The sequence below is a fragment of the Manis pentadactyla genome, chromosome 4 (genome assembly GCF_030020395.1).
Source record: "Manis pentadactyla isolate mManPen7 chromosome 4, mManPen7.hap1, whole genome shotgun sequence".
Lineage (NCBI taxonomy): Eukaryota > Metazoa > Chordata > Mammalia > Pholidota > Manidae > Manis > Manis pentadactyla.
In genome coordinates, this window is record NC_080022.1 from 4,293,379 (window position 1) to 4,317,833 (window position 24,455).

The following is a 24,455-nucleotide window of genomic DNA, read 5'->3' on the forward strand; positions in this document are numbered from 1 at the left end:
CTCACGCGATAGGTGTGGACTGATGCATCACCAGCCCTTCCTTCTCCACTTGCTCCAGAAAGCAGGTCTGCTTTCTCAGGAACAGGCGAAAGCAAGTGCAACTGCCCTCCCTCCTCTCCACAGCCCCACGCATTTGTTCTCGGGGAGCACTGGCTTGGGCAGAGCAGATATTCAGAGAGGGATCGGCGGTGGCAGCTGGGGCAGCCAGTCTGTCCAGGGCTCATGCACGGCCATCCAGTCAATCACTATTTGTTAGCTCACCATGTTTATTGAACGCCGTCCAAGTGCTGAGTTCCTAGGGAACAGAGGTGCGCTCAGCCCCCCAGCCCTGCCCTCCAGGAACTTACAGTCCAATTGGCTGGGCCCAGAGCAGCGGTGGGACAGCACACTTTGCAGGGGACACACCCCATTGTCTTAACATTGGCTTCTTCAGGAATGCCCAGAGCTTCCCCACATCCTGCCACCCAGATCAGTGCCTAGGTCATCGTGGGTTTCTGTGGCATAGTCCGAATTAGGACACCACCTCTTCCCCTGACTCCCCCCATCAGGCCCCTGCCTGAGTCTTTGCAGGCTCTGCTGGCTTCCATGGGGGAGAAAGAAAAGTCTTGAGAACAAGTTGTTTCCAGTAACCAGTCCTGACAAGCAGCTGGGAGCAGTTTGCAAGAAACACAGGCAGGGTGTTTGCTGCCCCTTAACCTGCTGAAAGAAATAAATCCTTCCCCAAACCACCTAATGAAGTCCCCCAGCCACAGAGCCCTGGGTGCATACTGTCCATGTAACTGGAAAATTTGGGCAGTAGAGTCCAGGGTGAAGGTGGTGGCTCTCCTGCCTGCAGAGGCCCTTGCTGCTGTGTGCCCACAGGTTCCCAAGCTGAGCTGGCAAGGAGACAGGCCCAAGCAGGGCTGGGAAGGCAGTGACCAGTCAGTAGGTGGCTGCACCTGGCTCAGGCGTGGGTTCTGCATGAGCAGCTGTGGCTGGCCCAGTTCCAGAGCCATTTTCACCAGCTAGGGTGGGGGCTTCTTTCTCCCCCTGCAGCCACCTACCTTTTCTCCTCCAGCCCAAACACCCCCAAGCTGGGATATGGCTGGGCCTCTCTTCTTATTTCCTTGAGCTGAGCCCCCAAGGCTTTCAGTCTGCCACAAAGATCAGGAACATCCGGATGCCACCCTGCCTGCGGGTGCTGGGCGGGTTGCTGGTGGTGAGAGCGGCAGCCGCCACCAAGAACTTCCTCATTTGCCCAGCGCTCCAGGTCAGTCAGCAGGGTCCGTGGACTGGCCAGGGAGCTACCAGGGACGCCAGAGGCCGGGGCTGCGGGCCGGCGCAGGTGGCGAGGGAGCGGGCGAGGGCGCCGGAGCAGGCGGAGGTGAGGGCGCGGGCGGGCCGCAGGAGGCCCCAGCGCGCCCGCCCTCGGAGGTGGCGCCCACCGCTCTCCGCCGCAGGTGCTCCAGCAGGCGAGCGCTCAGTGCGGGCTCCAGGATGCGGCAGGCTGGCAGCACGCGGGCCAGGCGCGCCACACAGGCGCGGTAGCCATCTCGGTAGCTGTCGGAGGGCGCTGCGGACCGAGAGGCTAGTGAGGCGGCGGATAGGCGTGGGGCGCGGGGCAGGGCCGGGGCGGGGCGGGTCACTCACTGGGCGCTTCCGCGGGGCAGGAGGACGCAGGCAGCTCCTGCAGGAAGCGCACGGTCATTTCCAGGATGTCCGCCTTCTCCAGCTTGGAGTGGCGGGAGCTCTGCGCCCGGCCACAAAGGAAAGAGGCAGGGGACGGACAGGCAGGGCAGCGCTCCGGCAGGCTGCGGTGGGCACCGCGCTCTTGCCCGGAGCCGGGTGCCGGGCGCGCCGCGGTCCGCAGGGGGTCTCTTTAGCACCAGCCGCGCAGACCCTGGCCCCAGGGCGCCGCACAGGAGACCCCGCCGGCGCCTCCCGCCCTCCTCGCTCCGCGCCCCCGAGCCGCACCCCCAGCCCCGCCCCGGCCCCGAGCGCCCAGCACTCACCTCCCTGCCCAGCAGCGGCAGGATGAGCCCCTTGAGCTGCCTGAGGCTCGCGTTGATGCGCGCGCGGCGGCGCTTCTCCAGCAGGGGCTTCAGGCTCTATGGGGCGCGCGGAGGTGCCGTTAGGCGGGTCACAGCACAGGCCCCCTCCGGGCCGCTCGGTCCCAGCACCCAGTCCCCGGCTCCCACCTTGCGTAGCTCCGCCGGTTGCCCCGCCCTGCGAGGCAGCCCCATGCTGGACCGTAAAGCGCCGCGGCCACGGTCCGCGCGTGGGAGGCCGGCGCCAGCGCGGACGTGGAACGGAGGCCGAGGCCCGTGGGGAGGCCCCGCGCGCTGCCCCAGCTTCGCGGAAGGAGTGCGCGCCTCGCCCGCAGCCCGGCTTTAAGGAGGTGACAACGGCCGCCCCGCCCTGCCGCACCCCGCCCTGCAGGTCCCACCTTCCGCCTTTGTTCCTCAACTGGGGGCAGTGGGAGGGGCACCGCGGAGCCCGCGGGATCCCGCTCCAGGCCTTCGCGTGCCCTCTGCAGCGGGGTCGCGAGCGCGGGGCGCCCCTGAGCACCCTCAGGAGGGTGGGTAGGCTCCGTGGAAGCCATCGCTCCCCTGCCCCTGCGAGTGGGGCCCCGGGTCCTTGCCCTTCCTCAGTCGTTCGCGCTCAGCCTGCTCGGAGCCCCGCCTTCGACCCGGCAGCGGACCCCGCGGCGGCGGGACTGCCACGGCCCAGGCCTCGGGGAGCTCCCGCGTGGGTTTCCGCTAGGGGCACGGACTCGTCCTACCAGTCGCTCTGCGGACTGAAGGGGAAGCTGAGCCCTGGGGAGAGGCCTCAACTTGCTCAGGGCCTAGCCGCCGGGGACTGGCGCAGGCGGGACAAGGGAAGTTGGACAGCCTGTCCGGGACTGCAAGGACTCCATAGAACTCCCCCGCGGCTCACTGAGTTAGGGGCACCTGGATTCCCGTCCTTGGTTTGAATGGGGAAACTGAGGCATCCCAGGAGCCCACAGAGGCCATTTTCATTTCAACTGGCTCCAGCTCCGGGGCGGCCCCGGGTGCCGGCTCCCGCTACCCGCCTGGCCCAAGCTGCCCCCCGTGCGTCTCCGCGCCGCGCGGCCGTTGCTGCGGCAAACTGGCTGGGCGTCCCCGGTCCATCTGCTCGGGCCTGCCCGCCCCCAGACGGCTGGCGGGGCAACGGCCGGCCTAGCGGACCGCCCTGCAGACTGCCGGGGCCACCCTCTGCCCCCCCGCACGCACCCGCTCCGCGTCAAAGGGCGGCTGGACCTGCGGAGCCAGAAGTGGAGGAGCCGACCCTCGCTGTCCAGGGTGCTGAAGGGGCCCTATTCCTACGCCCCCGCCGCCCAATCTTCACCTCCGCACCCCACTCCCACCGCTCTCCCCAAGCCCCCCAGTGGCGTGCTCTTCCCCAGCAGGGCCTGCGAAGACCAGCGCGCCCATCGGGAAGGGACCTGGAGCAACACAGGGAGGGAGAGGTAGGATCACCCATACTTGTCCGTGGCCACACAAAGGACCATCTGGACATCATTTATGGAGTACATACTGTATGCCAAGCACCTTTTGGCCCTCACCTCCATTAACCCCATACCAGTCTTAATTATGAGAACAAATTGTTCAACACATTTTGCCGGGCAGGGCCTGGGGGTGCCTGAGGCCTTATCCCCCTGGCATCATTGAACCCAGGGTACCTATGTGCTAGCCCCCTTCAAGGTAATTAATTATTTAAGGACTCAGAACAGGACTTTGTGGATTATTCATGCCCTCCTGCCCCAACCCCAGCCACACACACTGGCTCACTCAGCTCTGTGCCCACAAGCCCCCCTGCACCAACATCTGTATCCTTGCTGAGACCCCAGTACTAGCTCCTGGGGGAAGGGCCTGGGGAAAGTTCCTTCTGGGACATCCCCCTCCAGGCCTGTGGACCACCACTTGGAGACTGGAAGGTGAGGGAGCAAACTCCCTTCCCAGTACCAGTTACCCCAAATCCTTGGGTTCCCTTAAAGCCAAGATTCTGGAGGTTTTGCTGGTCACCTGGAGGAAGTAGTCGTTTATATTCAGGTAAACTTGGATAAGACAACTGGGTGGGCAGGGCATGGGGATGCAGGTTTTAAGGAAGCTGGAGCCACCTAGGGTCCCAGGGTCCACACTGCTCTCCGTCCCTGCAGGGGGTGGGGGGTGAAAGGGAGGTCTGAACAAGTGCTTTCCACATACCTGGGGTGGGCAGATGGCCTGAGCCCAGCAGATGGATAATAGAGGTCTCCTTGGTGGTGGTGGTGGGGAGTGTCCCTGAGCTGACATCTGGAGGATGGGAAAGAGTGGGGGTACTCTGGGCAGTGGGAACTTTGGGTGCGGAGGAAGAAGAGCACGGCAATATCCACCAGAGTAAGCTCTGTCCCTTCCGGTCTGCTTCACCTCGGCAAGAGAGGTTCACTAAAACCTTCTGTGCCTTCATTTCTGCAGCTGTAAAATGGGGATAGTGGTTGTACCTCTCTCATAGCGCCTCTGTGGCGATTAAAATGCAGGGGAAGTTGGGCACAGTGCCAGGTAAGCAGCAGGCTTCCTCAAACGTGTTCTTGTTGGTGTGGGCTCTGTATAGCTGCTGGGGAGGATCCTGTGGAGCCCAGAAAGGATGGAGGCCTGGACCTCGGCCTGAGTGTGAGTGGTGTCCTGGAAGGAGTCTGAGAAGACGGTCACCAAGAATGGATGCTCACATGTGGTTTTCATGGAGCTGTCCTGATAGGTAGGGATAGGAGTTCAGGGGGGTCTTTTCTTCCTTACTGCTACACATCACTGCAATCTGGCCCCCAAAATGACAAAACCATGTGATACATGAGGTGTCCAGGACCAGGACAGCCACGCTGGAAGTGAAGTACATGAATTGCAGAGAGTTTTAATCTTGGAGGAGGCACAGGGGAGGGGCCCCCACAACAGGCCATCCTAGTGACTTTTTGTCTCAGCACTCCTGCCACCTGCAGGCCTCAGGATGCAGCGGCCCCTGGGAGAGCTAGAGGGGGGACAGTTCAGCAGGCAGCAAGAGCTCGCAGAAGCACTGGAGGCTGCGGGGGTGAGACTTCTCCCTTCCCTTGTCCACAAGCTACTGGGCTGAGGTCCCAGACCCTAGCAGCCACAGATTCCATGAAGGAAGCAAGGCCAGTCTGGCCAGGTGGAAACAGCTGGAAGCCCACTGGCCTCACAAGCACAGCAGCCTGGGAGCAAGGGAGGCCACTGTGCTTGGCACCACCAGGTGGTGGGCCCAGAAAATGGTATCTGACAGTCCTGAACTAAGTCTCCTGCTGGTCCTGGAAGCAGCTTTGCTCTACAGCACTTCCAGCACCTCTGGCCCAGCTAGACACTGCAGGAAACAGCCCAGGGCCAGGCCCTCACGGGGCTCCAGTGGCCGGTGGGGGGGGGGGGGGCAGGGGGAAGGGTGGGAAAGGAAGGGCACAGGCTGTTTCAAGGCTGCCGGACATGCTGACTGTGGTCCCGCAGCTCTGCAGCCCCCACCTCTGGCAGCTCAAACTCCCGTCCAGCCTGCTGTGCCTCCCCCGGCTTCCACGAAGGCCTCCAGCCCAGCTGGCAGGGTGACTTGGCCCACGTTTGCTCTCATGGCCCGCTGCCCTCCCAGGCCCTTCCTGCACCCTCAGGGAGGGGGTCCTGGCCCTGCTCTCCAGGTGACCGCCCTGGCACATCTCCCCACTCCCCCGCCCTCCCATCCCACTTTCCCTTCTGATGTGGCAGCCTTAGGGGCTCCAGCTCATAGCTGACTACCCCCTGACCCCAAACAGCGACTCTGGGTGCTCTGTGAGCCCATGGCCTCTAGATGCAGAGACCTGAGTGCACCAGGGATTCCTGCACTTTCCTCCTTCCCTCCTACCCCTCCCTCCCTCCAGGAGGCTCTGAGGACAGTTCTCAGGGTCTGGAGGGACCCAGGGGGGCTGAGGACCCAGCACCCACCACACCCACAGGGCCATAGATCCAGAGCCCCTCAGGGACTTGTAGGCCTGTTCCTGCCACAGGGCCTTTGCCCTTGAGTCTTCCCTGCCTGGAATGCCCCTTCTTACCACTCACTCCCAGCCCACCCCGCCTCCTTTTCCGGACCAACAGCGGAGCCGGTACAACTCACTCCCTGTCACCCCATTTTCCTGTTCTTGTCACTCTCGAATTGCAGTAATCATTTGCTGGCTTGTGTCCCCAGCGCCTGGAAACGCCTATAGTGGGCACTGGGTTGATGAATGAATGCATCTCCGGGCTCTGCTCGCCAGCGCCTGGAAGGCTCTCAAATTTGAAATCACTTTGGCCGCCCTCGGGGGTCTCCATTTTTACACGAGGTAAATTGAGAAAAGGCCCTGGGCGCCCTTGCCTCTGTCGCAGAGGTCCGGCCCTCGCGCGGCTACGCATCCCGCCGGGCGGGGGCGGAGGCGGGCCCAGGCCTAAGCCCAGAGCCCCGGGGGCCCTGCCCCAGAGCGCGGCGGAGGCGGAGCGGGCGAGGCAGAGCGGAGCAGAGGCCGGCCCGCAGCCGCTCCGCCTCCCGGACAAACCAGCCCCGACGGCCCCGCCGCGGGCTCTCCAGGTGTCTGAGAACAGGTGCATGGCGCCGCGGGGAGCGCGCTGAACCGGGTAGCGGGGCCGCTGGCGGCACCATGGCCCTGGAGCAGGCTCTGCAGGCGGCGCGGCAGGGCGAGCTGGATGTGCTGAAGTCCCTGCACACCGCCGGCCTGCTGGGGCCCTCGCTGCGCGACCCGCTGGACGCGCTGCCGGTGCACCACGCCGCCCGCGCCGGCAAGCTGCACTGTCTGCGCTTCCTGGTGGAGGAGGCCGCCCTGCCCGCCGCGGCTCGCGCGCGCAATGGCGCCACGCCGGCCCACGACGCCGCCGCCACCGGCCACCTCTCCTGCCTGCAGTGGCTTCTCTCCGAGGGCGGCTGCCCGGTGCAGGTGAGTTCAGGCCGCTCACTAGGCCCCCTGGGGCCTCCTCCACAAGAGAGATTTCTGGCCCAGGGTCCCCCAGACCTAACGGTGGGTAGTGTTGGGCGCTGTCTAACTGAGCTTGCTTGGGAGCTCCTTCCAGAAGGCTTGGAGGCTCCCCGGTCGAGAGCACCTGGGCAGATACCCTGGCAAGCCCTGGCTGCTGCCCGGAAGAGCACCTGGGTAATGGGGGAACAGGAGAGAACCAGCTTAACTTGGCTAGCATTGAAGCAGGGGGAGCAAAGTGATAGTCCAGGGAGTCCGGGCGGGTGGGAGGGGCACAAAGGGCCTGGGCAGCAGAATCAGAAGGCCCTGTCCTCCAGGACCAGGTCTGGAGGGGGTGCGGGCCAAGTCCTTCAGCCCACGCCAGGTTGAGATGGCCATGTCTCTAAGGCCAGGGCACAGGGGAAGAGTGTAGGGCCTGGTAAGTGGGGGCTCCCCAGGGCCTGAGCTGACCCTCGGGGACATCAGCACTTTCTGGCCTCCCAGCTCCATGTTGCTTCTCCAGTCCAGCCTGAGTCTGCCTTCCCTGAGACCCCACCTGGTTTCACTCGGGGGCCCCCAGGTTGGTATAAGCCAGGCCCCTCTCTCCTGCTCACTCCTGCTGCAAACAGAGCATATACAAGGGGTCCTAGGGGTGGGGATTCGGGTGTGTGCCGGCTGTCCCGGAGCTGCCGGTCCGTGGGGACAGTGAATTGCAAACCCACAGGCTAAAAGTAAACCAGTCCTCATCAGGAACTGCTGGGCCATGCTGGGCGAGCCAGGGGGCTGGCTGCTGGGGCGGGTGAGTGACCTCTGAGGGGGTCCTGGCTGATGAGGAGATGACCAGGTGACCATCAGAGAGCTCTAAGCACCAAGAACAGGAACTACAAAGCCCCGAGGCGCACGCATTCTTGTCCTGGGGCAGGTACAGCAAGGAGGTGAGGGTGTTTAGAATGAGGTGAGGGTGGCGAAGCCACTGCACCTGGTCCTAGAGGGTCTTGCAGGCTGGGGTGAGGATTTGGGGTTACATCCTGGTTGTGAGGAAAAGCCAACAGAGGGAGGAACCAGAACTGGTTTTCCACCTAGCAAATCTACTGGGTTAACTGGACGCAGAAAGAGGAGGCGGGGGTGACCCAGAGCTGGCTGTGTCCTAAGGATGGCCAGACCCCATCCCCCCCTCCAATTTTCACTCAGCATGGAAAGGCCTCCCGTCCCACCCTTCCTGGGAGGATGCCCAGCCCAGCCCTTTATCTCCTGGCCGGCTCTGTTATCAGGAGTTCCTGGCACACGGCCCATGACCCCTCTTTTGGGAGGTGGCCTGCCTCCCTGATCCTGGTGTCCAGCCTTGGCCAGAATCCTCCCCAGCCACTGCAGAGGATGTGGAGCAGCAGGTGGCCTTGTGCTCAGCTTATCAATCTCCCAGCCCCGAGCTCCAGCAGGCTTGGGTATGGGGCCAGAAGTACATGGGTTGGGGGAGGATGACCTTGATCCCTGGTCCTGCTCAGCCCACAGAGATAAGCAGCTTTGGGGTGCCAGCCACAGCACCACAACACCTGATGTTCCTGGGCCTCCATAGCTGCTTGAGCTTTAGGGGCAGGCCAGAGCCCATAGGGCTGGGGTCCTCTCCTTACTGCCACCCCCCACCCAGAAGACTGGGGCCAAAAGGATCCCCTGGAGCCTCAGATACCCAATCCCTGAGGCCAGTGGGAAGCAGGGGCCTTTTTCAAGAGCTGGGGCTCAGGGCATACATCACCATGGTCCTGTTTGGGGCACCTCCAGCAGCCCTGTCCCCTGGGCTCAGGGGACGGACTGGGCAAGTCCTCCGGTCCTCCCTGGGCATTCCAGCACACAGAGGATTCAGTGGTGTCCTCAGCTTCCTCTGGGCTGTGCCGCAGCCTCACCTTCCTGCCTGCCTCCTTGTAGCCGGACAGCCAGTCTGCTGGCCCCCACCCTGAGCCTGATGGCTCCGTACCAGTCCTGTCCCTAGCCCATCCCCTCTGCCCCCTTTCCTTTTGCATTTCTTCCACGAGTCTTAGAGGCTTTCCTGCTGCTGGGATTCACCTCCTCAAGGCACCTCTGCAAGACCTGCCCGCACAGCACCTTCACTCTGGGCAGAAGGCCAGAGGGGCCGCACCTCCCTGATCCTTGTAAACTGTGCCCACCTCTTAGTTCTGTCCCAACCCTTCCCAGTGCCCCTGCCCAGGTCCCTGCCCACCTCTGAGTTGTCCCATGTGCTTGGGAGCTGGTTCTGTTCTAGAACTGATGCCCACTCTCCCAAACTGGGCAGCCTCTGCATGCGGACTTCTGGGTTCTCAGGGATTCTCCTCCTTGCCCCTCACCAAAGCAGCATCTGCCAGCCCCCTCCCATAGCAGACACTCCCACCTGGATGTTCACGGACAATGCATTTAGCACTTCTGGGCCCAGACCATCAGCCTGCCTGCTCTGGGGTGCCTGGGAGAGGGGTCTTGCCCAAGCCCCTTCCAGAGGCTACCTCCAGCCCACACCTACCACCAGTGGCTGACTGCCCAGTCTCTGCCCACCAGTACCCAGAAACTTCCTCCTCCACACGGAGAGAACACAGCCTGCTCCCCCAGCCAGGAGCAGGGGATCTGCTGAAGGGGCAGTTCTCTGCACCAAAGGTGGCTTCAGTGTGACATCGGGGGAGGGGAAGAAGGGGGGGACAAGGAATCCTGATGCCACCTGGTGCAGCATCAACAGCCCAGCCTTCGTGGCCCAGCCACTCTCACTCCTTCCGCTGTTCTCTGAGCACCTGGGTGACAGGTGTTCCTGCTGGGACAATAGGGTGCAAGTCCTAAAAGTCTATTGTGTGGGGACCCTTCACCGTCGTGACCTGCAGGCCTTGGGAAGCCCAGCATGGAAGGCATGGTGGTGCCACTTATGCACTGGGGCTCAAAGAGGGCCAATCAGGTGCCTGGGGACAGAACTGGCCCATGATCTCCTGGGATGCAGGAAGCAGTCTGAGCCAGAGATGAGGGGCAGGACAAGGTTTTAAGACTAATGGGCTCTCCTCCTACAGGACAAAGACAATTCTGGTGCCACAGTCCTACATCTAGCTTCCCGCTTCGGCCACCCCGAGGTGGTGGACTGGCTGCTTCGTCATGGCGGTGGGGATCCCACCGTGGCCACAGACACGGGTGCCCTGCCTGTCCACTATGCTGCCGCCAAAGGAGACTTCCCCTCCCTGAGGCTTCTCGTTGGGCATCACCCCGAGTAAGGACACTCTTCAGGGGGATCACTGGGTGGGACGGGCCAGGGCTCTGGGGGAATGCCTAAAGTCTGTGCCCCTCCAGCATTCCAGGGGAATTACTACTCCTGGGCCATTCTAGTGGCCAGAGGGCCAGGCCGGGGGTAGCGCCTACCCAAGCTGAAATGTGTCCCCTCGGCAGGTTGCTCACGGCCACTTGCTCCTGAGCTCTGCAAGCAGAGGCTCCCAACCACTGCACTTGGGAGGCTGGGCATGCAGACCAAGGTCACATGCCTCCAGGAAGCTTACCCACCTGCCACAGGCCAGGTGGCTCTCTCTTGAGCTCTAGCCTAGGCTGTTTGCAAGGCTGTTCTCAATGAAGAGGAGGGGTGAAGAGACAGGAGCATCTCCTAAACTGGTAGCCAAGCAGGAGGAGGAGGAGCCACGAACAGTGAAAGGAGGGGGCTGCCCGTCCGGACTCCCACCCTGCCTCCTAGCCCTGCAGCCCCCCTGGCTAGGCCTCCGGAGATCAGCCTGTCATTTCCTGTGGCCCCTCAGCCCATTCCCACTACCAACAGGGTGGGGGTCCCAAACCCCCTGGGTCCCTCCACCAGAGTGGCTGGTTTGAGAGTGCAGCCAAGCAGTGGGCTGGGAGCTCCCCGAAGTGGGGTGGGGGTACAGGAAGATTGGGGCTCAGTGCAGAGCAGGGAGTCGTGTGGGGGTTCTTGGGTAGGGAGGGAACCAGGCCTCAGGTGGACTTGGGGTGAGGCAGGGGTCCCGGAGGAAAGCTACCCAGTCCCTGTGTGAGGGAGTGGGGCATCCGGGGCCCTGAGGACCGGCCAGGTGGGGGCTCTGACCCTCCTTTGTCAGTCCAAGTGGGCACCTGGGACATAAGCAGCCGCAGAGGACCCAGCCTCAGGAGAAGAGCAGCCACGAGGAGGTGAGGGGCTTGGTCCCAACACTGGCTCCACTCCCCAGTGCGCCTGCAGGGTTACTGACCACCAGGGCACAGGCAGGAGGCCAGCCTGGCCCCACGGCCTCATGGCAGAGTAGCTGCAGCAGCAGCCCCTGGACTGGTTGGTGGGAGCCCAGAAAGTGTGTCTTGCAAGCCAGGCCAGTCTTTGCGGCACCCCTGCCGGGGTCCACTTGGCATCACTTCGGCGTGAATTCTCTGCTTCCGGACAAGCTAGGGTTTGGATCACGTCAAAGTCAGAGGGATTCAGAATAAAGGGCCCCGAGGTCCTTGAATGTAGGTTCCTGGCCTGGCACCCATCGGCAGCCCTGGGGGGCTTGAGCCAGACCCTGGATTGGACTCTCCGTGCAGAGGCTGTGGAGCTGACCTGTTAAAACCACTGTGGTGATTACAGTGCTCCTGTCCCACGCTCGCTTATCACAGGGGACACTGAGGTCCTGAGAGGGGAGGGACAGGCTATGGTCTCCATCCTGCACCCACCCACCTCCCCAGTCACATATATTGGGACCCAAAAAAGCCAGGCTGATGGCAATGCCAACTTAGACCAAACCATGTGAACTGAGAGGGCTCCAAGCCCACCCGCTGCTGAGGAACTCGGGTGGGAGGGGTGGGGTGAGGCCCCTCCTCACAGAGAAGCCTGGGGTCTAGGAGGACCTGGAATCCCAGCCTCAGGAAGACTGGCTGGTGCCATGGAACAACACCCTGTCGGGTGTTGGGGCCTTGGGGACCCTGACCCCTCCTATGCCATGCCAGGTGCTGACTGTGATTGGGCCCCAGTGCTGCCTCTTTAGCCAGATGGCCCAGGCTGATGATCCGCTAGCCCTCAATGGCCCCCATGAATCTCGGGGAGGTGGGTGGTGGACTTGGGCTCCATTCCCACAGTGGCATGTGACCCGGCTGATAAGGAGGTGCTTTTGTGTGGTTGCCAGGTAGGCAAGAGGGGGTGGCTGGGAATTGGGGTGGGGCCTGCCAGCAGAGGAGTTAGGAGTCAGTACCCACTTAGCCTCTGTCTCAGGGGTGAAGACTCCTGTTCCCCAAGGCTGGGGACCCCAGGGCTGGAAGCCGGGGAGGGGACAGGCTTGGGCTGCCCTGGGCCGCAGGGCACACTCGGGGGGCCCAGGCAGCAGGTATGGAGGCTGCAGCTCTGCCCACCGAGCTCCCGGCTTGCTGTGAAGCACCATGAATTATTCACAAGGGCTCAGCTCTCCCCGGAGGGCGGGTGAGGGAGGAAGGGCTCCCAGACCTCCCGGTGGGAAACTCAATCTTGCCCAGGGAGACTGTGGCGGCTGTGGGCCTTGGCAATGACAAGCCCCAGGGGGGCAGGAGGGCTAGATGGCCTCAGGGGAGAGCCCTGCTGGTGTGGGGCTGCACCCTGGGGTGCAAGCAAGGCTTGAGATTGCAGGGACCCCCTGCGGCCCCCTTCCCCTCCTCCAGTCTACCCCAGTCCACTGGGCAAATCCTCCCCAAAGCAGAGGAACTGCCAGTGACCTTGGGGGCTGCTGTCCTGTGGGGACCCTCCTTGTGGAAAGAGGCTCCTAAACTGGAGGCAGAGGCTGGCAGGCAGGGCCGGAGCTGTCTCAGGCCCTGGGTCTTAGGGAGACGGACTTGGGAGGGCCGACCCACCACCCAGGAGCCCTAACGGCTCATGGAGGGGAACCAGGTGTTGGGATACCAGGCAAGGCAGACTGGGCAGGGGCTAGGAACGGGTGGTCCCTGGCTCCTGACCACCTGCTGGCAGGGTCTACCCTTGCTGTTTGCTGAGTTCACCTGGGCAGCAGGGCGGTGGGGGGAGCCTGTGCTGGCACGTCAGGGTCCCCAGGCGGAGGCTCTGAGAAGGAGAGGCCTGGGAGGGTGAGGGGAAGCCCCTCTCAGTGGAGGTAGTGGTAGGCTCCCCCCACCAGAACTGGCCCAGGCCTGTTGTCACCGAGCCCGACGGGCCTCCCTTCCCTGGACTTCCTCCTGCCCAGCTCTGTCCACCTCTGAGAATGCCAGTCAGACCCCCGGATGGGCCACAGGCTCCCCACTCTCTGACAGGGAAGGCCATCTCCTTTGGTGGCCCAGCCACCCCCCTACTGTGACCCCAGCACTTCACCTCTGGCTGCTCCCCCAGCACCTGTCTGCTCCTCCCCCCGGGGTCCTCGCTGCCCCACCCACAGGCCAGCCTTGTCATGCTGTTCCCACTGCCTGGAGCAACTCCCCGAGAACCCCACAGCTGCACTCACCCCTCCTTCTAGCCTTTGCTCCATCTCCCCTTCTCAGTATGGCCCCCCTGAGCCTCCTGCAGACTGTAACGCCCTGTACCCCACAGAACACACGCACACTTCTGGGCTGTCCTATTCTCTGCACCTTCTCATGACACACCCTGGCCTTCCATTCGGTGGGTCTCGGTGAGTTCTCTTGCCGTCCATCTCCCCAGCTAATGGGAGCAGACCTTGTCCTTCCCCCTTCCCAGTGCCTGACACACAATAAATACCTGTTGAATGGATGAGGGGTATGGAATCCCGGGGGCCTGTCCATCCCTGCCTGCAGTTCACTGTGTGTGGCCTTGGACAGAACTCCCTCTGGGCCTCCCTGGACCCATCTGGCAAATGGAGCAGCTGAGGCCACGTGTGAGGAAGCATCCCGGAGCCCCTGGCCCTGCCGCCTGCACTCCTTCCCACACACATTCACTCAACAGTCAGCATCCGAGCACGCCCTAAATGCCAGCCTGGGTGGTGCTAGGGCTGCAGTGAGCCCTCACTGCTTCGTGGAGCCGACTTCCACGGAGGCTCATGGGAGCGAGCTGAGGACACAGGTGGAGAGCACATGCCACGTTGGGAGAAGTGGTTATTCGCATGTGTGTCGGTTGCCATGTGGCAGCCCTGGTGGGATGGCGCTGTGAGAGGGCAGTGCTCTGTTGTTTTCACTGCTCTGCCCCATCCGGCCAGCCCGAGGCACCCTCGTGATATGTGTACCTGCAGTGAACCTTCCGCAGCTCAGGCTGTGGTTCTTCCCTGAGCAGGCCCACTTTGGGTCTTTTTAAATAAGCCAAGAGGCGTGACTGGAGACGTAGAGCTGCTGAAGGTTCTGTGACTTTTATTCAGAGCAGCCTCCCCCACAACGCCATCTACTTGTGGGTAGCAGCCCCTCTGGCCTCCCTTGAGGCAGGAATTATTGGTGGGGTTAAGGGCTGCTGGAGATGATGTTCTCTGGCCTGAATCTGGTTCTGTGGGCAGGTCACTCCTTGTCCTTTGTAGCAATGACAGCAGTAAGCTGGCACCAATGTTGGGCAGAGATTTCCAACAAACCCTTCCAAGCATGCCATGTTCCTTTGGTGTCATTAGAGGGACTTATTTAATAGTTACAGTTTGTTCATATCATCTTTTTTCCTAAGAGGAAAAAAACATGATTTTATGCAAGCATTGTTAGGAAGCTTCAAACCTATATAGAGGTCAAGGGTCATGGGTCTCCAGAGACTCCTAGAGCTTGGGCTCAAGGGAGGGTGGCATGGTGTCCTTTACAGTGAAGAGGAGGGTGTAGGGAGAAAGCTGAGGATCTGCTCTAGGTAGGTAAAATTTGAGAGGCCTGGTCAATGCACAAATGGACGTGTAGGCTGAGGTGGGGGCATGGGTGTAGGCTCCAGGTCCAAGCTAGAGAGATGAGTGGTATCAGGCACAGGTGGCCTTTGGCCCCAGAGAATAGGTGACCTCATGGGGGAAGAGTGTGTTTAGAAAGGAGGCCCTGGGATACCCTGATATTTGGAGGTCAGGCAGGGGCTGAGGGCCCAGGAAGCCTGGAAGGGAAGATAGGTGCTTGTCCAGGAAGCCAAGAGGAGCAGGTGTCCAGGAGGCGGAGGGCATCTGTTAGGGAGCAGCCAGGTTGGAGGAGGATGGGGAAAACCACTGGTGTTGGTAGCACTGAAGTGACAGTGCTGAGGCCCGGATGGGGGAGGGGCTGGTGGTCGGGAAGCTGAGGCCTGCCTGCCCTCGGGGGAATGGAGCAGCCTTGGGAAGTTTGCTCTCTGTTCTCTTGCAAGAGGCATGGAGAGGTGAGGTCTCTTGAGACCCCTCCCATCTCCCCTGGACAGGACTCTCCATGACAGAAACCACGCCTTGCCTGCCCTGTGCTTGGGGGGTCCAGATGCCCCAGGCCAGCATTGCCCCCAACGAGAGGCACAGGGAAGAGGGATCCTAAGCTGTAACATGACTCAAGGCAAGACTGTGGCACAGCTTGTGGGGGCTCACACCCCAGGTCCTGCTCACCCCGGGTCTTTCTCTGCCTCCCTCTTATCCAGAGATCTTAGCCGTTGGGCCTCAGTGCCCTCATCTGTAAAAGGGGAGCAGTGCTAACACCTAGTGCCTGAGGCCATCAGGACCTGATGCGAGAATCTGTATGTGCCACTCATTGCAGCCCTGGGAACAGAGCAGTTACCCAGCAAATGGCATCTGCTCTCACTGTTACCAATTATTATTAATTACTGCTACTAGAAATTCATCTCTCTCTCCATCTAAATTCACTAATTTTGTTCCTTATACTCATCCATCTTTGTATAATTTTCCCAGTGAGCCTGAAAGCACCCATACTTTTTGCTGCCAAGAAAAGTAGAAGAGGATAAGATTGGGACCGCTTTTCCCATCTGAGCCCATCAGCGTGTCTGCCTCTTGTCCTGTGACCCCAGAACGGGAGTCATGAAGGCAGGGACTGAAACACTCATAGTAATGGTGATAAATTCAAACACACACCCGCCTCGCCCTGTGCACTGGGGACTCTAGCAGGGGCTGTCAGCCAGCAGCCTGGCAGGAGGCTGTGGCCATGGCTGTCCCCTCCTGCTCAGGCCCTGCTCTGTGCCAGCTTCTCAGACCTTCTCAGGCTGGCTGGGCACCCTTGGGTCATGGATACCTGCCAGGCAGGGGTTACTGAGAGGTCAGGGCTCCCGCCGCTCTGGTGCCCCGAGCTGTGTATGTTGCCTTGGGCCTCCCCCAGAGAGAGCCCAGTGGGCCCTGGGGAGTGGCCCCCTCTAGCCGCTGATCCCCAGGACCCCAGCATCTGCTGTGCCTTGGTTACAGGGTGAATAATTCAGGCCACCGAGTGTGTTGGTCATAAAATATTAAACAGGCTGTCACAGGTGCACCAGCATGTGAATGTGGGGGGCGGGGGCCACGCCGGCACTGGTGTGGAGGCTGGTGGCCGAGAGCCAGCGTGTTCCCAGGCAGAGGCGTGGGGGGGGGTCTCTGTCTGCCACTGTATGCTGGGTGGGCCACACCAGCTCATGGGCACCCGTCTGTCCCTGACACGGGTGGGGTAACATAGGGCAGCCAGGCTCGGCAACAGCCCAGCAAATGGCAGCTCTGTGTCTGGGGAAGGGGGAGCATTTGTCAGACCGGGTGCCGGGTGGGAGCCGCAAGCAACCTGGGGCCAGGGGTCAGGGAGGTGGACAAGGACCAGGATCTCAGGGATAGGAGAAGTCACTGGGAGGCCCACGTGGGTGTGGGAGGAAGGGACCAAGTCGTGTCAGGGGTAACAAGAGGGTGAACGAGTGGGCATATGGAGGAGGGTGGGTGGCCTGGTGCCCGCGGTAATGGATAGACAGCTACCTGTGGGATGAGGGAGGGAGGGAAGGAGGATGTGGATGGATGGCGGTGGAGCGTGACTGATGCTGTGAACCATAGATGGGGGAGGCAGACGGGTGGGGGGATGTGAAATCGGGTGAATTGCACTTCCTGGGGCGCAGAGGGCTGACCTGGCACAGGGGGACGCAGCCCCTACCAAGCTTCCCAAGCTTCTCAGACACTGTGGAGGGCGGTGGGCCGCTCCTGGGTCTGGGCCTAGATTGTGGCTCCACCTAGTGACAGACTCTGGTAACTGCACTTTGGGCTGTTCACACCCATTGGTGAAGCGGGGGGGGGGGGGGGGGGGGGGGGAAACAGGCCCAAAACTGCTTCCCCTATTCCCAGCAGCACTCCACTTTCCATGGCTGGTTCCCTGCTCCCCTTCTGTGAGGGAGTGGGGAACAGGGATGAGGGGCAAGCTAGGCCCCAGGGAGTGAAGACATGGAATGGCTAGTCCCCATTCCTTCTTCACTCCCTGTGTGCCTACTGTGTCCCTACTGTGTGCCAGGCCCTGCACCACACAGACACATGCGATCAAATGCCACTTACCAGTTGCATCTGTTGTGTGATCTTTCGCAAGTCACAATCCCTGAGCCTCAGTTGCACCTCTGAAAAATGGAATGACAGTATAACTTAAGTTAGGGTATTCAGTGACAGCCTGCCTGCTAATATCATGGCACAGTGCTCAGTGAACCCCGTAGGGCTGCCAGATTACCAACAACCAGGATATCCAATTGAATTTTAATTTCAGATAAATAGCCATAGTTGGGATACACTTACACTAGGAAATGATTTATCTGAAATTCAGATTTAACTGGGCATCCTATGCTTTATCTGGCAATCCTGACACTCTGTCCTCTGGGAATCCAGTCTTTTGGGGAAGGCAGAGGCCAAAGTCAATTATGATTGGCTAAGCATGACAGGCATGTGTGCCCAGGGCAGTATGGGGCACAGAGGTGGGAAGGACTGCCTGGGGAAATCAGGGCAGGCCTCATGGTGGAGGGTTCTGTACTGAGTTTTAAAGAGGGAGGAAGAGGGAAGGACATCCCAGACAAAGGGGGACATGATCAAAAGCATGGAAGTCAGACAGCAGGTTTGGGGTCAGTGACCATGGGTCAGTGTGGCTGACATGGTAGGGAGAGGCCAGGTCATCACATCTTTGTAGACCTTGGTAAAAAGGTGGACTGTCTACTGAGGGCAGGACTGACTCGGCTGTGCACTGCGGAAAGGAAGCTGCTGGGGGGCGGGGAGCCAGAGAGGCCCAGGGGGGCTGATGCAGGGCTAGGGGACCAGAGGGAGTCAGAGACAGCTGTCCCGTGGCTAGGCCTTGTCTACCCACCCTCCCAGCCCTCCGGAGCTACCCGGAAGGGGGCGAGGGGCGTAAGAAGCCTTTGGAGCGGGGCTGGAGGTTCAAGCCCACAGTGGGTGCTGCGTCTCTGCAGGGGAGTGAATGCCCAAACCAAGAACGGTGCCACACCCCTGTACCTGGCGTGCCAGGAGGGCCACCTGGAGGTGACGCAGTACCTGGTACAGGAGTGCGGTGCAGACCCGCACGTGAGCGCCCACGATGGCATGACCCCCCTGCACGCCGCGGCGCAGATGGGCCACAGCCCGGTCATCGTGTGGCTGGTGAGCTCGGGAACAGGTTGGGGCGGGGCGCGGGAGGGACAGGGGCTTCACGGGACGGGGGCGGGGCCAGGAGGGGCCTAGCTCCCAGCCCAGCCCCTCTCTTGCCCGCCCCCTCCCGCCCAGGTGAGCTGCACCGACGTGAGCCTGTCGGAGCAGGACAAGGATGGCGCCACAGCCATGCACTTCGCGGCGAGCCGCGGCCACGCCAAAGTGCTCAGCTGGCTCCTGCTGCACGGCGGCGAGATCTCCGCGGACCTGTGGGGCGGGACCCCACTGCATGACGCGGCGGAGAACGGGGAGCTGGAGGTGAGGGCGGGGCGGGGCTGGGAGGACGGGCGGGGCGGGCGCCCTCTGCTGGCGCTGCGCTCTCAGCACAGCCCCGCCCCGGCGCCGCGGACCCCGCCGGCTGCCCGCGTCCTCACCGCGGGCCCCCGCAGTGCTGCCAGATCCTGGTAGTGAACGGCGCGGAGCTGGACGTGCGCGACCGCGACGGGTACACTGCCGCCGACCTCTCGGACTACAATGGCCACAGCCACTGCACCGGCTACCTGCGCACCGTGGAGAACTTGGTACGACCCGGGTGCTGCACCCCGGAGTTACCTCACCCCCGCGGTACCCCACCTCCTCCAGAGGCAGGTGGTGTTACCCCCTTTAACCACGGAGGGAGCTGCGGCTCAGGGACCTGAAGGCCCTTACACTTCCTAGGTCACACAACTCTGCCGCAGACCATTAGCCACAGGACCTCTCAGCCCAGAGAGTGAGGGGATGGAGGCAGAGAGGCCAAGGGAGGGGGGTCAGCGTCATCCTGGTAAGAAGGAGGCTCAGAGAAATCAGACGTGTACCTGCCAGTGGGGCAGTCCAGTTCATTCGTCGCCCACAGCCCTCATGTACTAGCTCTTCTGACTGTCACCGCCACGCTCTGGGGTGGGTAGTGTCAGTGCCCCCACCGCAGGTGGGCAAACTGAGCCTCAGGGAGACCCAGGGCCACACAGCTGTTAAATGGTGGAGCCCAGGGGGTGGGGGTCCGGGCCTGCAGCCACCTCTCCACCGCTACACTGTCGTTTGCTTACTTGGTGGTTATGAGAAGTGGAAACTTGTGTTATTCTTTAAATTATTTTGTTATGGTCACAGGGTCATGAAGTCCCCCACTGGGACAGGAGCTCAGGTATGGGTAACTCAAGTCCAGGGCTCTGCGCCATGTGGTGTGATCCTGCTTTGGAGCAGGAGGGAGGAAATGGGGTTGGGCTGCACAAGTGCCTCCTGAAGGGCCAGCTGCAGGGCACAGTGAATGGGGCCACGAGAGGGACTGTGAAATGAGGCCTGGGGGAGAGAAGTGGGACAGCCCCCTGCCCACAGCACTGTCTCACCTGTCTGTGAGCACATAGGGGCACTGGCTCTGGTATCCCGCCAAAGCACAGCAAGGCCCAGGGGTCAGAGACTGCAGCTGAACCCAGGAGGATTTCCCCCCAGAAGGGCCACCCAGAGAGAGTAGTGGCCCGCCAGGTGGTGAGCACCCTGCCAGTAGGGAATACAAGCCGGAGTGGATGCTATAAAGGGCATTTCTGCATCAGAGGTGGGTTCCTTCCCGCTGAGAGACCGGCATTCTGTTTTGGGGATGGAGTGGGGGTGGCACAGAGCCCTAGCCCCTCCGTCCACACTTGACAGTGGCTGCTGCTGCTGACAATAAGCACCATTCCTGGAATTCTGACTCCAGCAGGTACCCTGCTCAGCGCCTTAGGGTGTGATCTCGGTTAACCTTCACATTAATACTGATAGTTGACCCATATGTTATTTACTGGCTATTTCACTAACTTCTAAAATCTTTTTTACAATCTGAAGGGGCAGGCAGTACTGTTATTCCCATTCACAGGTGAAGAGACTCAGGTACACACAGGATATTGTGAATTGCCCGAGGTCGTGCAGCTAGTGCACAAGAGAGGCGAGTGTTGAAGCCACCATTCCAGGCTGCAGAGACTGTGCCCCTAACCTCTGTAATCTCTGGGGTCAGGGCTGGGCTTCCTGAGTGCCCACTGCTGTCGTCCAAGAAAAGAGCATCTTCAGCTGGGCTCCCCTTGGCTCATAGGTTAGGCAGCAGGGCCGGGTACCCCCAAACTGGGTGGGGTGACGGGGCCCTGGCCCCCTCGCCCAGATGGGCCCAGCAGCGGCAGCGACAGATCCAAGTCACGGAGGATGCTGGCCCAGAAAAGGCAAACACTCCCACAGAGCCCCTAATTATGGGGCCAATGAGCGTGGCCGCTGAGCTGTTACCTGGTGCTAGGCCTGCCTCCCACTCCCAGGGGGCCTGTGACACTTCTCGGCCAGGGAGGGGGCGCAGGGCAGGGAGGAGCAGGCCTGGGCAAGAGGCAGCAAACGGACAGGATTGCCGGCAGCACAGCCAACATGGGCAACGTAAGCAGGGCCCCCAACCCAGCCCATCTCAGGCTGGGGGGTCAGGCCTGTGGGCAGGGGCAAGGATGGTGGGGGATGGCAGGCTTAGCAGCCTGAGCTCAGGCTGCACACCCACCTAAGCTGGGCCACCCCGGGCCCCACCCTTTCCCAAGGGGCCCATCAGGAGACAGGGGCTGGACTGCTACTGGGATTTGCTATGGTCTGGCAAAGAGAGATGGATTGCTGGCCACATGATGGGGGATCAGTCTTTCCTGCAGGTTGTAGGGGCCCTGCACCCCTGCCTCACCCCCAGCCGGGGCAAGTACTCTCACAGATGCAGACCTTGCACCCCTCCCCACAGACACGCGGGAGCCCAGGCCTTGGCTGCGCTGAGGACGGAGAAGGCTGGTGACATAGCAGCCTTCCCCTTGGGGTCCAGCCTGGGGCCCCTGTCACAGCAGATTCTCACCGCCTGCCTCCGAGCAGGGAGGGACCGGGGGTAGGAGTTTCCCAGTAGGTGTGGCATTGCTGGGCTTGAATCTTAGCCTGGGAAGACCCTGAGGGACCCTCTTGTGATGGGGAAGTGAGCCCAGAAAAGGAAGTGGCTTGGCCGAGGTCATGCAGGGCATGCCTGAGCAGAACCCTGGCCAGGAGCAGTCAGGTCGTTCCAACGGTCTCCCCTCTTTCTGCTCAGAGCGTGGAGCATCGTGTGCTGTCCCGGGATACGTCTGCTGAGCTGGAGACCAAGCAGCCTGACTCGGGCATGTCCTCACCCAATACCACCATGTCCGTCCAGCCACCGAACTTTGACCTCAGCTCGCCCACCAGCACCCTCTCCAACTATGACTCCTGCTCCTCCAGCCACTCCAGCGTCAAGGGCCGGCACATGGCTCCTGGTGAGTGTCGGGTCTGGGAAGAGGGAGGGAGAGAGGCTGGAGCCAGCCCCTGGCCTGCTCTGCCCACAGCTGATGCTGGAGGCTGCCAGGTCACCACAAGGGGACACTCACACTTATGTGTGCCCAGCACAAGCACACCTATACACCCGCATGTACTGTCCCTCAGACATGCACCCTGCACATGATTCACAATATCCTCACTACACGTGCAGAAAACATTCCCCAGGCCCTACACTTACCCACCCACACTCAATAGTGTACTCTCATACATGTGTGCAATGTACAGATATGAATGCACAACCACACATACAGAGTTGTGCAGCTATATGCACACAACTACCAGCACACATACACCATGTCCACAGACCAGTGCAAACATGCTTATAAGCACAGAGAAGCCTGTGCACACACTCACAAGCACACCTGGATGCACAAATGCTCAGTCAGAAGCCAGGCATGCATGTTCACTCATGCTGACCACACCCTGAGCATGAGCGACCGTCCACCTGCGATGCCTGCTTCATGCCACTAGGTGGTGGCCTGCAGAGATGGCAGGGTGCCCTGCAAAGACTGGGTGTGGCTATGCGTACTCCTCCCAGATCTGCCGGAGGAGCTGCCTCTCTGCCCTAAAGGTGGCAGGAATGCCCTGGAGCCCAGGTTCCCTCCAAACCCGAGCACATGGTCTTTTCACAACAAGTGCAGGGCAGGGGGAGGTCAGGGGCCCTCAGTGGGGTCATACCAAACTGCACCCCTGAGGCCACTTGGCAAGTTGTTTCCTGGTGGGAGGGTCTCAGCACTGCGGAAACAGCCTCTCTGCACACTCCCAAATCCAGCCTTCCCTCCCTCCCCAGGGCTTCCTAGCTCAAGAGCTGCAGATATACAGAGCTACATGGACATGCTGAGCCCTGACCTGGGCCTGCCATGGAACAAGACAGACAGAACCACACCACCACCACCGCCGCCGCCACCAAGCTTCCCTCCTCCGCCCCCGCCCCCAGACACCCAACTGCCCCCACCTCCACCGGGCTACCCAGCTCCCAAGCCCCCTGTGGGGCTACATGCAGCTGACATGTACATGCAGACAAAGAACAAACTCCGCCACGTGGAGACCGAGGCCTTCAGGAAGGAGGTAGTGAATCCCCACCCACCTGCCTGCCTCAGGGTACGGGGCTGATGGGGGACAGCTGAGGCCAAGAGACTGTCTGGCTCTGGGCACAGGGCAGGGGTCCCTGGGACGATGGCCTGTTCAAGAGTCAAAGTTCCTGGCCAGCCCCCTGGAGGCTCAGGCTAGTCACAGGGAGATGGGAAGACAAAGCCACCACCCTGTGGGGAGTCTGGAGGCAGACACCTGTGCCTCCTGGGAACTGGATCCTTTCCCCCTTTCGCACAGAGTGACAGGGCAATTGTGGCGTTGGCAGAGAGTATGTGCAAACTCCACAGACCTACGCATGCCCACATCCCTGGGCTCAGGTAGAAAATGGCTCCCAGGGAGATGTCTTCCAGGTGGGAGATGAGGTGGCATGACTGTGAAGGGGAGGGCTAGGGGGAGGGAGAGGCAAGGTGAGGGGGCCCCTGCAGAGCTCAGCACTTGGTGGGGGCTGGGGGGCTGGGGAAGCTGAGGCTGGAGCTCCCCGTCCCGAGATGGGAGCCAGGTTCAAGCTAGCTGGTGAGAACTCAGTGTGGGCATGTTGAGTGTGTGGTACCCAGGATGTCAGGGCCCCTGGGATCCTGGCTGAGGCTCTGGAGCAGAGGGCTGGTCTGGGCAGCTCTGAGGCTCCTGGGCAGGGAGGCTCAAAGGAGTTCTGGGGTACTAGCCAATGGGGACAGAGCAAGGCAGGTCTGAGTGGTGGGGAGCAACCTGAAACCTCAAAGTGGCTGAATGTGGGGTGGATGCCCCCAAGGGTTCTGTGGGAACCTTGACCTTGTATTTCTCTCTCAAGCCCAAGGCAAGCCACTGCAGGGCCAAGCTAAGTAACCAATTCATATAGGTGACCCAGGTCACCTGATGGGGGAAGGGAGGGACACAGCCTCTGCAGTGACTCCACAGGCCCCTCCTTTATGCCATCGCAGACCAAGCTATCATCAGGTGCCCCTCTCATCTCCACCATGTGGAGAGGGCCTAGGAAAGGCCTGCAGGGGTTATGTGAACCCTACCCAAAGCCCAAAGACAGGTGGCCTATCCTGTGCCCCCTTCCCTCCCCTGAACCAGAGCACCAGGACTGCATGGTCTCCGTCCCTCCGGGCGTGTGCGTGCTGGTCCACAGGCGACAGACAGGCTGCTCCACAAAGGCCCCTTTGTGTGCCTGCCACCACCGCCCCACGCTGCCCCCCACCCTTGGCCTGCCTTAGCCTGGCTGCTGCAGGAGCAGGGTCATAGTGCCCTGGGCCTGGTGGCTGCAGGGGACACCAAGGGGGCGGGCTGGCCCGGAAAACAAATCCTGCGGTGTTGCGTTTCCTGCAACATGAGCCTGGTTTATTGGGGCGTGGAGGGTCCGGAGCCGCAGCAGAGGCTCATGGGTTGGGGGTGGGGCAGGGGCTAGCCCCCACAAGTTGACATTGCCTTTAGCCCTGCAGCCTCCTGTCCTTTTCCCCAGGCTGGGCTTAGCAGGGGTCAGCTGCGATGGGGCAGGCCACAGCGCTGTCATCCGAGCCTGCCTTGTAGCCCCTGAAACCCGAGGCTTGGGCACGGGTGTTGGTGTCACTTACACGGATGGCGATGGTTTCCAGATGCAGGAGGGGAAGGGCAGGGATGTGACCCGGAACCCAGGCCGACCAAATATGGGAGGCTCCACTAACCGGCGGTCAGGCCGGCATTTTGTCTGGGTGGCTGGAGGA

The 24,455-nt window shown here is 61.5% G+C and overlaps 2 protein-coding genes and 1 long non-coding RNA gene across 11 annotated transcripts in view; 1 reads left to right on the plus strand and 2 right to left on the minus strand.

Moving 5' to 3' along the window:
- Positions 1-248: 248 nt before the first annotated feature.
- On the minus strand, positions 249-2,329 carry HES2 (hes family bHLH transcription factor 2). Of its 2 annotated transcripts, none has more exons than XM_036925391.2 (4): positions 2,178-2,329; positions 1,992-2,087; positions 1,630-1,666; positions 249-1,552 (listed from the first exon to the last, which is right to left on the minus strand). In XM_036925391.2, exons 1-4 carry the CDS (start codon positions 2,220-2,222, stop codon positions 1,284-1,286), a joined length of 447 nt encoding a protein of 148 aa, XP_036781286.1. In that variant the 5' UTR covers positions 2,223-2,329; the 3' UTR covers positions 249-1,283. The 2 variants fall into 2 exon arrangements, with proteins under 2 accessions (XP_036781286.1, XP_036781285.1); XM_036925390.2 differs by having other exon boundaries at positions 1,630-1,729.
- A 4,101-nt stretch (positions 2,330-6,430) lies between these two features.
- The window catches only part of ESPN (espin), a 28,753-nt gene continuing 10,728 nt past the window's right edge, over positions 6,431-24,455 (plus strand). For 3 of the 8 annotated variants that reach the window (XM_057499662.1, XM_036925361.2, XM_036925363.2), the window contains exons 1-7: positions 6,432-6,928; positions 9,979-10,172; positions 18,150-18,336; positions 18,460-18,642; positions 18,774-18,905; positions 21,419-21,620; positions 22,472-22,749. In XM_057499662.1, coding sequence (XP_057355645.1) covers positions 6,635-6,928; positions 9,979-10,172; positions 18,150-18,336; positions 18,460-18,642; positions 18,774-18,905; positions 21,419-21,620; positions 22,472-22,749 — 1,470 coding nt within the window. In that variant the 5' untranslated portion in view covers positions 6,432-6,634. Of the gene's footprint in view, positions 6,929-9,978; positions 10,173-18,149; positions 18,337-18,459; positions 18,643-18,773; positions 18,906-21,418; positions 21,621-22,471; positions 22,750-24,455 lie in introns of all 8 variants that reach the window. The other 5 variants (XM_036925364.2, XM_057499663.1, XM_036925365.2 and 2 more) reach the window with 3 other exon arrangements.
- On the minus strand, positions 14,178-18,338 carry LOC130683290 (uncharacterized). Its single transcript, XR_008996862.1, has 3 exons — positions 18,232-18,338; positions 17,257-17,315; positions 14,178-14,487 (listed from the first exon to the last, which is right to left on the minus strand). It is a non-coding gene; the product is annotated as an uncharacterized LOC130683290 (long non-coding RNA).